The sequence below is a fragment of the Erigeron canadensis genome, chromosome 1 (assembly GCF_010389155.1).
Source record: "Erigeron canadensis isolate Cc75 chromosome 1, C_canadensis_v1, whole genome shotgun sequence".
NCBI lineage: Eukaryota > Viridiplantae > Streptophyta > Magnoliopsida > Asterales > Asteraceae > Erigeron > Erigeron canadensis.
Window position 1 is genome coordinate 37599552 of NC_057761.1, and position 14379 is coordinate 37613930.

The window sequence follows — 14379 nt, forward strand, 5'->3', positions numbered from 1 at the left end:
AAATTCTATCTTTGTTATACTCCCATTTTTGAACACTAGAACCTTCCCCATTCCCCGTTTTAGAAAAACAAATGTTACTTTGATTGCTTGAAATAACATTATTCGGGTTTAAAGTACATTTATTCATATGACGGTTTAAATTGGACGTACCATTTGTAGACCCTTCAGCACAGTAGGATGTTTGACCATATATGCAATGTCCTTTAAATACACCGTCCTCAACATCGGTATACGGTTCAAAGTGATCCCAACATTTTGCTATCAATTTACGCTTTCTTTGCGGGTTAGTTTTTGAAACATAGATTCTCACTGGTCGACTCACGTTCGCACCCCTTTTCCTTTTTAACTTCTGTTTTTTGGCGGTTGATGGATTCTTGGTTGGAAGTACTTCCTCCCCCGATGATAAGTTTACCTCATCTATGTGTTCATCACCATCCTAAACACAAACACAAAATCAAAAAAGGTAAGTATGCTACTGTCATAAGCTACTGTGTTCGAAAAAAAAATTAAAAAAAATATGCATGGGATGGGTTGATAGCTACTGAATTAAATACTAACAAATAAGCATAAAAAATTTACTACTAAAACAAAAAAAAAAATTCGGATCTTTTTTTTTTATGGGAATAGATTATACGTCTACAAATAGGCATGAAAATAGATCATTATATCATATTTATCCATAAATAAACATGAAACAAGTCCTAATCTATACTTTGCATTTTTTTTCGGTTTTATTTTTTTTTCCCGAAAAAAAGATCACGAAATTAAAAAAAAAGAGAGACAAGATCCGACTTACCATGGAGGATGATGATTGAGACATTCTTGTAAATTTAAAATAGAAAAATCCGATCAAAAACAAGCATCAATCTTCTAGGTTTTGATTTTGAATGGTTTGAGAAGAAGAAGAGTTTTTTTCTTAACAATCCCAATGTTGGTTGGTAGGTTTGTGTGTGTGTGATGTGTACCGTAAAAAAAAAGGGTAAATAAGTTGCCAAAATTAATTTGTATATCTTTTTTTTTGTTTGTCTGCCGTCTCACTCTCACACTCTCACGTCTTATATTTGCAAATCCCAACCCATGTCCAACTATGTCTTTTAGCCCAATCACTAAAACCCACATTTTATGGAATTCACGGTTTCACCGGGTCAAACCGGAAACCCGCGGTTCTGACCCGGCCCGAACCGAAAACCGATAAACAATTAGTTGGTGAACCGTTAACCGGCCCGTTTGGGTGCCGCCGGGTCGGGCATGGGCGGGTCGCGGTCGGGTCGCGGTTTACGGGCCATAATCTCATCCCTAGTTACTGGTGAGCAAACATGGATGGTGAAGACATACAAAGATGACCACAAATGTCTTCAATCCAGATCCATTAAAGAATGTACATCCAAGTTTCTTAGTAAAACAATACTTCAACAGATTAAAGGTAAATATGTTAATACTTTTTGTTTTTTTCTTTTTTGCATTACATATTATTTATACTTGTATATATGTTATTGTTTTAGGTAATCCTGAAATTCCTGCCAAAGCTTTGCAAAGAGTTTTAGGTAATCCTGAAATTCTTGCCAAAGTTTTGCAAAAAGAACTGCAAAGGAAGTTTCAGTTAGGATTATCTACACAGAAAGCACAAAGGGCATAGAAATCTGCAAAAGGAGAACTGAAAGGGGACTACACCAAGCAATATAGTGAAGCTGCACATGCTAGGTTATCTAAAATCCCACCTCACCATTGGGCAAGATCCCATTTTTCTGGTAAGTATTTACTTCAAATCTGGTTTAATGGTTACAAATGAATATAATATAACTCACACACACACACACACATATCATCAATAACAGGAAGGGCAAAATCTGATGTCTTGCTTAACAACATGTGTGAGGTCTTGAATAGTAAGATAGTTAAAGCTAGGGATAGGCCTATAATTCACTGTCTAGAATACATTAGAGAGTACTTGATGATTAGGATTGTGAATGTGGGGAAGGTTATAGCAAAATGTGAAGGAGCACTAACACCAATGGCTACTAGACTGTTAGAACTAGCCAAAACAGATGCAAATGATTACACTGCCATCTTTAATGGTGAGGATATGTATCAAGTAAGTGGACCTTTGGGAGATCAGTGTGTAGTAGATATTAGGCAAATGACTTGCTCATGCAGGAAATGGGAGATAACTGGAATACCATGCAAACATGCAATTCGTGCTAACTTGGATATGGCAAATAATACAATGTCAGTTGGTCCCGTTGGTCCAGTTGAGACATGGGTTGATCCCATATACAGGCTAGACACATGGAAGATGATGTACCAGTTTAAGATCACACCCACCAATGGTGTCACCAAGTGGACTAGGTCTAGAATACCAACAGTTATCATCCCACCCATGTATCACAAACCAATTGGCAGGCCTAGAAAGAAGAGAAGAAAGACTACAGAAGAGATACAGATGAGTGCAAAGGGTAAGTTGACAAGGAAAGGAAAGACTGTCATTTGTAAAAAGTGTGGCATTCAAGGTCACAACAAAAGGTCTTGCACATTTGTTTCAAGCCAACCAACTACAAGAGCAAATGAATCAGCTCCATCTGCAATTCAAACAACTCCATCTGCAAGTCAGGCAGCTCCAAGTGCTAGTCAAACAGCTTCATCATCTCAAAAAAGCCAATCTGCATCTCAAAAAGTTCCATCTGGAAGTCAAGCAGCTCCAAGTGCAACTCAAATAGCTCCAAGTCATAATGCTACAAGGCCTTCTTCTCCAAGTTTTAGAACCGGTGGTCTTGTTAAAAGTCTAGGTGGTGGTACATGGGTGAGGTACAAAGGATCACGTCAGAATGCTCCAAGTGCAAGGCCAACCTTATTTAGCATTGAAGTTTATTTGGTTGTTTGTGTTATTTGTGTAATGCCACTTTGTGTTATGTCTTTTGGTACAATATGTCTTTTGGTTGTTTGTGGTAATGTTTCATTCTGCTACATTATGTAATCTATCTATATTATGTGTTTTGCTACTTATGTCAATGTTTCCATTCTATTCATATCATGTCTTGCTAGATTACATAATGCCATTATGTCTATATATTTTTCGTAAAATGTTGGTACATGTTTGGTACAATAAAAATAGACAATTATAGATAATATTGTGTACAATAAAAAACAACATTGTCATTCATACTTGCCATTCCAACTTACAACAACATACAACCAACAAAAAGATATTATTTTTGCTTCAACTAATCAACAAAATTACCACAATAACAAAAAATATCCAACTAACAACTAAGAGTGTCTTGAGTTTCTTCACTTCTTGTTTGTTACAAAGTTGTTTTTCGATTCGATTCTTTAACCTCAACAAACCTGGTATAATAACAACTGCCCGCTCACACATTGTAGGATCCAACCATCCGATGAATCTACAATTTGAAGCCTAATAGACATATAAAAATAACCATTTAGATCGATATTTACAGCCGTAATTGAAGGTGGTTGAAAACATACCTAGTTGGGACATGCATAGAAACGTCTTCCTGGGTTCCTGTCAGTCCATGATGTACGTATTATTGCTTGCTTACCACACCAGCAAAACACCATACTTGGTGTTCGTATCATAATGTAAGATGGAGAAAGAGAGATAAATTAGGTTTTGATTTTGTTGTTTTGATTTTGGAAGTGAAATGGGATTAAATATAAGAAGAAAGTGGCTGGACTGGGGTGGTTACAGTCATAAATGCCCTCACGTGAGGGTCACAAGTGGGGCTTGACGGAATCCATCAAACGTCCGTTATCACAAAGGATTAAATGTGACCCTTATCCTCCTGTAAAGGACGATCCCTGATAATATGAAAGCACAAGGACGAAAGGTGATGTTGTGTGTAAACCACAGTGACAATCCGTACATTTAACTCTTCTCAACATGGTTCAAGTGGAAGCAAAAAGTCGTTTTGAAAATGCTTTTTTTCTAGTTGTATGCCTTTTAGGTTGAACTTGGGATTGAGATTTTTTTCGTTCATTTTGATTTAAGCTTGTAATTGGTCCACAACTCATTATGTGATGGTTTTTAACACTTTGTTGCTAGAGGGTGAAACTCAGGGTTACCAAATTTATAGTTGTTTTAGCATAGAGGAGTCCTAATTTGCCAGTTGGGTCCGGAAGATAAGGACAATAACTTATTTAGTTGGCTTTTTTTATCATTATAGTTGACTCTCGTTAAAGATGGCCACTGGAGTCAGAGTCTGACAGTCCCTTCCGGGGAAGGTAAGATAATATTGTTTGTACAAGACTATCATATCGAATGTTGGGCCGGGTACCGATTATGCGGCTGTAGTGGCATTTGATATACCATCCTTCAAAACTATAAGATTTGTCATTCATATGATGGTCTGAAAAGCTTACCGAACAATTTTAATTTAAAACTCAAAATTAAATTACTATCAATATAATATATATGTACCCATACATTCAACATAACAATTGATAAAATAAAAAATAAAAATACCGTTAAAAACTAAAAACTAACCGATATGATCGTCCCCCTTATCCAAACCAAAGAATCGACGAGTTCGACATCATAGAATCGTTACACTCTGGAGTATACAGCAGATTGCCACAACCATGAACTTTCACCTATTGATATTGGCTCAGGGGGAGAGAAGTGGGAGCGGGCCCACAGGCGGGTTGGCCATGCCGCCAAAGTAACACCGCCGCCATCAAGAGGGCATGATAGCGGGTTGGGGGCTGGCGGGTTAAAAGCCCTGCAAGGCATGGAGGATTTCGACCGTTGGAGGGGAGCGTGGGAGGTAGGGTCCAGCCTATTTTTGACCGTTGATCACTAATTAAAAAAAAAAAATTCCCCAACCTCTTTATCTATATATACACTTCATTTTTAACTAAAAAAACAAACAAAACCATATCTTCACACTTTCACAAAAAAAAAACCACATTATTAAAAAATGGATTCCTCCTCCTCATCTTCTTCATTTTGTGTTCCACAGAAGTTAGACTATTCGTCTACGGGGAGTACTTTTTAGTACTAATGCGTGACTACTTCGTTGAAGACTCAAAGTTTGACAAACCATTTTTTCATCATCGTTTTCGCATGAGCAAGAGGTTATTTTTGAAGATTGTTGGTGATATTGAAGCTAAATTTAGTTACTTTCAGGAGGGATACGACGCACGGGGTAAAAAAAGTTGCACCACTCTTCCAAAGTGCACATCGGCGATCAAGCAACTGTCTACGGGTGAACCTTCAGACTCGTATGACGAGTATTTATGTATGGCTGCCAGAATGGGACGCGAGAGCATGGAGTACTTTTGTGATGCGGTCATCAATTTATATCAAAAGGAGTTCTTACATAGGCCGACATCTCATGACGTTGCTCTCATTACACAAGCTCATGAAGAAAGACACCACATTCCAGGAATGCTTGGTAGTCTTGATTGTACACACATTGAATAGAGGATGTGCCCTAAACACTTAAAAGGGCAATACACGTGGGGTGATCACAAGGTATCTACTATTATGATTGAATGTGTTGCTTCCTATGACTTGTGGATTTGGCATTCGTTTTTCGGTCCTGCTGGATCGAACAACGATGTCAATGTTTTACAGCAGTCCCCATTGTTTCAAAACGAGCGTAATGGATCCGCGCCAGACATTTCATTTAGCGTAAATGGACATGATTACAAGCGTGGTTACTACCTAGGTGAGTTGCGTTTGTTAAAGCTTATCCTCATAAGTGGAACAAGATGAAAAGAAATTTAAAAGACTACAAGAGGCTACAAGAAAGGATGTTGAGCGGGCGTTTGGTGTTCTCAAAGGGAAAATGGAAGATTTTGGACTATCCCCCCCGGCTATGGACAAAGGAGAAGATCGGAAAAGTCGTCGCTGCATGTACTATACTACACAACATGATCATCAAAGACAACAGACGGGCAATATCACCGGTTCATATTATGGATCCACCGGTGCCAAGAGTTTATAACCCGGAAGCAAACTGGGAGTTACAGGACGAGGACGTACATCGGCTCCGATATGATCTCACGGTGCATATATCGACTTTAGACTTATCATACCTTGACGATCCAGCGATGCAGCCACCATCAGTTGCGAGTTTGATTTAGTTGTCTTCATTATCATGTAGAATTTTAATTTCGGTTTATGTTGTTATGTACTTTTTAATTTATGTTTATGTAATGTTTAGTTTAATTTTAATGAAATATTTAAGTTTGTATTAAAAAAGAAAAAATGTTTGATTAAATTAGATGAAAAAGAAAAAAATAAAATTTGGGAGGGTTGAGAAGGTTATGAATGTCATTGAAAATGGTTGAGAGGGTTGGTTGGGAGGGTTGAAAAGGAAAATTGAGTTGGAAGTATTTGATTGGTGGGATTTGGGAGGGATGAGATTTTAAGCCACATGACACCTCTCCTCCTCACTAACATCAGCTAACTCACTCTTAGATCTTGATTCCTTTCTTTAATTAGAATGTCGTCTTGTATTTTCCTGAAAATGAAAACCCTGGGTTTCAATTATGAAAATCAAAACTTACAGAACATATTAATCAAGAATCTGCTAATTTTTTTTCTTAAAAGGTAAACTATTCGCAAAATCGATTTCCATTTTGAACCCCAAAAACTTTATCAATTTGAATGGAAAAACTTACTCAGACCCATCATAATTAAACATATAGCCACCTCAAATATGTCTAGGATAAAAGACCGGAGAAAATACACTTCCTTACCACTAAAAGCATTTGGTGGTAATAAAGTAATTAACCCCCTAATTAACCAAAGCAATTAGATTACAATTTTGGTACATGATATTAAAGACAATTAGGTAATCATACGCGCAATATACAATCAAGTAAAAGTACATAAAAAAAAAAGTCGATTAGAATCGGTAAGAAATCGGTATCTGGTGATCGAATAACTTTTTGTTCATAGATATTTTTGTAAATCTTCGGATTGTATGGATTTAATAGTTCGGTAGAACCACATAATTGATTACATCTAAAGTGGTTACACCTTTTTCAAAGATTACAGTAGTGATCAGGGTTGGTTTTGTTCGTTTCTTTAGCTTAAAAATGGATAATTGAGATCCATTTTTAACTTGAAATACTGGAGTCTCAAAGTTAGGGGAAAAGGGCTGTGAATATGCATGATATATTGTATAGAAAAAGTAAACGAGGACGGTTTTGATTCATAAAGTTCTAAGAGCATATAAATTAGTTAAAACTACTCGACAACGTACCATGATCTGTCAACTACTACATTCTATAATTTTAACAATATAAATAGAAAGACAAATACAATTATTAGGTATTCTTTAAGAGTAAAAGTAGGACAGATTTTTGTTTTTTTTTTTAATAATAAATAAAATTAAATTAGAAAAACAAATACAATTAACAAAAAAAGATAATGATCTAGGGATATATAATACATAAACCTTCTGTTTTTTTGTTTGTGTTAAAATGAAAAGCCATGTTCAAGGGTCTGTTGATTACTCCTTCAACATTGGTTAAAAAATTAAATGAGAAGCTTGATTTATATAATACAAAAACAGGAGGTTCTACATTAGCAACAGTCCCAAAGTGTCGCAAGAGACAGTGGTCATGCTTGGCCTGTCTTCCCTCCTAGAGAACAATGCACTCCTTATCTCCCCTTTGGATTTAGTAAGGTCTACGAATATAGCACCATGAGGATTAAATTTTCTTTTAGTTACAATCACGGGTTCTCCTGCACCCGCAACCAAGAGAGGATCCCCTATGCTCATAAACGCTTCTGCAACCATATCTGTACATAAGTGCAAGTTGCGACCCTTCTTTCTGCTTAAAAGATGGTATACAAACTTATCTGGAAGCGAACCGGCAATATTGTTCTTTCCCAATAGCAAATTAGATAACACTTTAGAACAACCCGAGTCTATCAGACAAGCTAAAGAAACCAGCATTACCAGTTTCAACACTAATAGTGGGTAGTAATAAGAGACCTCAATGTTTGATCTTCGAATCCAAGATTCAGTATCCTCTTTGTTGTTTAGAATTTGCAGGACAATGTCAGCATAATAAGTTGCTTCAAACTTTATCTCGAGGAGCACCAATTTATCGGTAGACTGATGTGTGAACCACTCAGCGAAAGAAGACCTTGAAGTGAAAAGAAATCCCCTGGAATACGACTCCAGTAGAAACAGACGATCCAAAAGATACACAAAGCTGTGAGGTGATATGTAGCCAGCACACTTCCGGTTTGACCAAAAAGTATCTCTCAAAGCATCCCGAAGCAATGAAATAAACACATAATTTTCCAAGTCAGAATTGCAGAACTGTGTAGCGGCAACTAACAGCCATTTGGGAGCCCACTGAAGCCCCTTAATAATCATCTCATAAAGTGTAACACGTTTACTGGAACAAAGACGGAACATCATCACTCTCCCGATTGTCCAATAGGAGATGTCACCCTTGTTGTCCACATTTTGAACAATAATCTCATCAAGCAATTTGAGTGATAAATCAGTCTCCCTCAAGGAAAACATGTCCTCAGAGACTGATTTTCGCCAGTCCAACGGAAACACAAGATCAAAGTATTGTGCAGAGATTCCAAGGAAACTTTGCAGTTTCTTTTTGTCAGGGGAAGTGAGGTTAAGACAATGGCAGTCTGAAAGAAACTTGGAAACCTCAAAAATGTGAATGAGAGAGGTGCTTTGATGAAACTCTGAACCATTTGCCTTTGACTTACAGAGACCTTCTAGCTTTAAAAGTACTTTCATACCCACAGAAAGTAATTCCTACTGCCAATAAGACCTAATAGCAAACACCAACTGCCTTATATTCATAAATGGAAGCTTACCTTCTTTATGAAGACCATTGTTACCCGCGGTTGTTATCCAATCACCCTCCTTGTTCACTAACAGGTAAACTATGTTTCCATTGACACACTGTTTCCTCACTCCAAAATAACTTATACTAAAATCAGCAAGTTCCTCATGTTTATTCGGCTCTTCATTTTCAAGACATTCAATGCTCTGAAAGATATTCATGACATTATCCTTCCACCAGTTCCAATAAAAAACTAGAGTTCTAACAGAAACACAACGAAGAGAGATCTTGCTTTCACAATGCTCAGTAATATCAGAAGGTAATTCATCCTCCCAAAAGTACTTTGAGAAATTTATACGAAAATGAGAATCCAAGATTTTCCTCATAGATAAGATTTCTCCTCTTAGACTCTTATTTTTCTGGGAAGTAAGTAAAACTTTCTTGAGCTCGGGCAAAACTTTCTTGAGCTCGGGCAAACTACTGTACTGGTCAGAGAGGACCTTAAGCTCATTACAAACAAAATCATAGAAATTATCAGAGGTCATTTTTGCAAGCAACCTTGCTTTCTCACAAAGGTCTTCCTTCTTACTAAACTGCTTCAATGGCCAACCTCTACCTCCATTTCCCCATAACGAGCTAAAAGCCACATACCAAAGTAAGAGAACTGCAGCCTCCCTATAATATCCAGCATTCTCCAAAAGATCGGCCTCTTTTTGAACATAACCCAATGACCTGGCTAGCTCAACAGCATCAAAAAAATGGCCTGATTCTTCTTCTAACATTAAAAGTTCATCAAGGCAGCCTAAAGATCTCAAGAATACACGTTTAGACTCCATAGGACAAAAGGCTCTGACAAATTTTACCATGGATTTGAGATCTTTATTTTCGTAGGAGTCAAGAGCACAACTCTCCAAAAACCTTTGCTCAGTTTGATCTATTTCTTTATTTCTGACGTTTAAGTGCTCTTTCCAGTACTCTATATACTGCAACCCCTTATCATAAAGTTTCCCTTTTTTGCAAACTGACAGACAATTGGAGACCTGATCTACTTTGGCATACAATTCAGCTGCATCGCTATAGCATCCTGCTAGTGTGAAACACTCGGCTGCTGTATTAATTTTTCCGCAATTATATAAGAACGTTTTCTCTGCACATATAACAGCATTCAAATAATATTACGATTCAAATATTGAATAAACGAAGCCAAGCACTTAATCTACAGGTGTTCCTCATATCTCGATTGATTTGGGTTGTATTTATAATCAAAAGGGTCAGCCAAAAGGTTTAGCTATAATGGCAACTAGTCTAAATGCTTGAACTCTATTTTAAATGCATACAACCTCATAAATGTGGAAAATGCATTTTCACAGATCAAGTGTTTATATTGAAAGTAGAAGTTACCAGCTCTTTTATACTCCTCCAAATCACAATAACATAAAGCGGCAGACTTGAATTTCCCAATCGACTCAAACAATTCCGCTGCTTCTCTAAGATAGCCCAAATAAGTTTCGGGATTCTTTCCCCTCATTTGATCAGCAGATGCTCTGAGACCAGAAGCCTTTGCCAATTTCTCCCACATTATGTCACCAGCTCTTTCAAAGCACATTGTTCCCATCACAAAGTTGTTCTCATAAAAAAGCTGAAAAACAACAGCAAAGCATGTCAAAAAAGGTAATTAAATTATAAATGATTAGAAAAACTATAGCAGTAAAGATCAATTTGACCTTTTTACCACGCTCCCGCCACTCTTGAGGGTTGCTTGACACTCGCATAGCCTGTGCCATTGAGTCATCTGGTTTTCTTACTTGAACGAGTCCCCTCCTTTTCCAATAATCAGATATTGGCTTGGAGAGCTCCTCTTTATTCTCACATATCCATAGTCTTTGCCTCGTTCGAGTTATAGCCACGTATAACTGTTTCAATTCAGAGCACAAAACACTATGCCTTGCCTCGCTGAATTTTGGGAAAGACTGAGGAAGATTCTCATCGAGCCAATCCCACTTCTTCATATAGTCATATATTACTCTCCATTGGTCTTTCAATGGGGATGTCCCAAAAAAGTTGTACAATAATACATCCTAAATGTCATGGCAAATCAGAAATCAATAAACAGAAACACTTTAAAATCACAAAAACTAGAGGTACCATCTGTTACCTCAAACAGATCAAAAGGGCCGAACTGTGGTAAACACTTCTTTAAATGGAATGAATCAAAAGTGGGCCGAAGCGGAAAGTATCTTAAGTTCTTACAAGTTACAGCCCCTTTCTTTCATCAAAATAGTTTTATTAGTATTTTACTATTCAGTAATACAGAATTTCACTATCTCTAACCATATTAGTACATTAATTAACCATTTATAACTTCACAGAAAAAAACACAAAAAATTGTTTGTGTCAATGCAATGTAAAGGTGGCCATTTTGACCTACTTTGGTCTATAACTAAACTATCAGCGCATTTGGGACCTCAACAAAAGAAGGCACACCTGAAACTCAAGGCCTTTACACTCGAGTATGGTGAGTACAAGTGCATGCTTTCCAACATATTCTGAGATCTCAGTCTTAGCACAATCATCACGCACCAATATCACTTGATCCGCCCCAAAGCCGACTATTTCTCCACCACTTCCACTACCCCCAAAGATAGTCACAATTGCATTTTCGTTAATCCTAGACTCGAGCAAAACAGGAGCTTCACCAGAAATAAGACTAGTCTCAGGCTCCAAAATATCAATCGAGTGTTCAAAGTAACAGTAAAGAATGTCAATGACACTCTGGGCTAACTGAAGGACACCGGCATGTTTTAGTTGGAAAACCTCGGATACAAGACCTTTCTCTTGTTTTTCAGTTATTCTGGTAGTTAAAAACTCTTTATAGAACACAGATTTTATATCCTGAAATCTAAAATCAATCCCTCTGGCGATGGTTTGTGCAGTGTCACCCGCAAATATAAAGCCCTCCTCGACATTGTGGCATATATACTTGAAAAGAGAAATCTGTCTCATACTAAGATCTTGCACTTCATCAATATACACAAAATCAATAATGTCACCCTCATAGCTTCCATTTTTTAGTCTATGATGGAGGTCAATCACTAAATCACCCAAATCGAATTCACCTCGCTCAATTTTCATCTTCTCATATGCTTGAAAGAGGCAGTAGATAGTTTCTCTTTTCTGTTTTGTTAGAGTGGACGAACGACTTTCAGCCAATAAACAGTAACCCTCACAACTTAGTATTTCGTCATTGCACCCCCCTGCATGCAGGCCTCCTTTTATGTGTGATATAATTTCTGTGAACACTCTGGAGGGATCAAGTTTCTTTGTTAGACTTGAGTTGAAGTGAGGCCAGTAAAGTGCACAAAATCGGTCATATGTAACCTCCCTTAATCTTAAAAAAGTTTGCAATGCAACAGATCTTGAAGTAGTATGGTTACCATAAGAAGCTTCTCTTGCCTTTGGAAACCTTTCGAAGAAAGAATTCCCCAATGTGCCATTCAACATCATAAGAAACTTATGAAATGTTATAAAAAGAGGATAATTTTTCACTGGAATGTTAATAAATGTGTCTGGAATATCGCTGAAATCTGATATCATGTCTGGATCATCAACATTGACTTCTAATGATGTATTCCCATTACATGAAATACCGTCAAACACAGCAAAGCTTAAAGTCAGAAAACAGAACCAATGAAAAAAACAAAGATAAAGAAACAAGTACGTGCACACCTCGTAAGGTGGGAAACATGTTTCTTCACAACATGACACAAATTTGGGCTGACAGTCACAAAAAGTTGACGGAGGACACTTGGTCTCCTGTGTTCAAAATCATCATCTTTTGAATCACTGATACTATTCCTCTCCCCTTCATAAATCGCTTCAGAAGCAACATAAAAAGACTGTTCATTTTGGAACAACTTCATAGTCAATATAGTGGTTTTTCCGGTTCCTGAACGCCCAATTATGAAAGAACTTTTGGAAAATAAAATAATCTCCATCTGTTCATCACTAACTTGCATGGGTAGATCAAGTTGTTCTTTATCAGAGAGCAAATGTTTTACCACCCTATCTGACAAGGGGTAGAACTTCATAAGCAACAAGCTTTCATTCACTTTTGAGTTTTCAGTATAACCAGAGCTCAGTTCAGTATTCCTAACGGAACAAAATCGTATAATTTCTTTGGATGCCATCCAACTCTTAGGAACTTCCAAATTCCTGAAAAATATAAATATTGTACAAATAAACCTTAAATATGCATCTATAGTCAACAGTTTAAGATGGGATAATAAACATTAAATATGCATGTACGGGTTGAAGCAAGTTCGCCATGAGATGGATCAGATCTTGGTAGGGGCTGAAACATTCATGAAGACACCCCAAACCAATTTGTGTCTAACTGAATCCTGATAACAAAAACAAATTACTCGTATTATTACTGCAATAAATGAATTGTTAAATAGAAAACTTAAGAAAGTTGTTTTTATCATTAAATAAAACTTTGGGGTGACTTCCAACACGTTCAACCACTGTTTCCCTTCAAACTAGTTTCTTTTACATTACCTGTATGAGATAAAAGGACAAACATATAAACCCTTTCGAAAAAGAGCTTACCCCTCCACAAATTTTTCAGTACAATGACTAATATAATCATCCGCATATGCAGAAAATATATTCTCAAGACGCTTTGTGAGTTTTGGAATCTCTTCAAAAGGTAATACATCCCAAACTTTCAAAACTTGTACATAGTTGAATTCCTTGATGATGTCAATTGTGCATATAACATATAACCCTGCAACCTTAAACTGTTTCAAAATATGTGAAGATTTTTCACAATGCAAGTCTAAACTTCGCTTTTTGGGCCGCCAACCACCAGATAATCTTAATAAAAGATTTAAAACAAGTTTCTTCAATCAAGAAGTAGTCAGGTTTCCAAATGATCTTCTGAAGTCGTCACTGAACAGGACCTAATAGCATGATGAACAACAAATATGATTAAAAAATAGTAGAATATTGCATATTAAGATATTTGCGTGAAGTGTTATATCAGATATATCTTCCATTTTGCATGTTTAAAAAGGATACTATTCTCGTTAAGCAGATCATCAAGTTGCTCTAGCTCTTTTTTTGTATTTATAACAGTCATCTTCAAGCATTCATCAGAATCTGCATCAAAAAAACAGTGGCGATTTTTTGCATCGTGAACTAGTTCTTCCCATACAGATTCACTATTAGTTAGGGTTCTTTCGTTTCCCAGTATCCAAAGACAGTGTCTGGACAAAAATTGAAGACATAGCATGCACACTATCAGACATAGATTTTAAATAGAAAGCTACCTATAGACAATGAGGATTTCATGCATCATTGATAAATTCCATACCTTGCTCTGGTGAGGGCAACAGTAGTCCTTTGTGGACAACACATGAATCCAACAGATCCACGGCTATTAGATCTGACTGTCGATAAAATAATAACATCTTCTTCTCCACCCTGAAACTCGTCAATCGATTTCACCTTTACTGAAAATCCATCTAGTTTCTCATACTTGGAAGGAAGTTTTTCTTGAATCATAACAACTTGGGCAGCATA

At 36.9% G+C, this 14379-nt stretch overlaps 1 protein-coding gene across 1 annotated transcript; it reads right to left on the reverse strand.

Annotated features, from left to right (window-relative positions):
• Nucleotides 1–7550: 7550 nt before the first annotated feature.
• LOC122591608 (TPR and ankyrin repeat-containing protein 1-like) lies at nt 7551–12983 on the reverse strand. Its single transcript, XM_043763870.1, has 6 exons — nt 12523–12983; nt 11281–12460; nt 10521–10874; nt 10198–10435; nt 8828–9943; nt 7551–8740 (listed from the first exon to the last, which is right to left on the reverse strand). The coding sequence occupies exons 1-6, from the start codon at nt 12981–12983 to the stop codon at nt 7551–7553; spliced, it is 4539 nt and encodes a 1512-aa protein (XP_043619805.1).
• Between the last annotated feature and the right edge of the window lie 1396 nt (nt 12984–14379).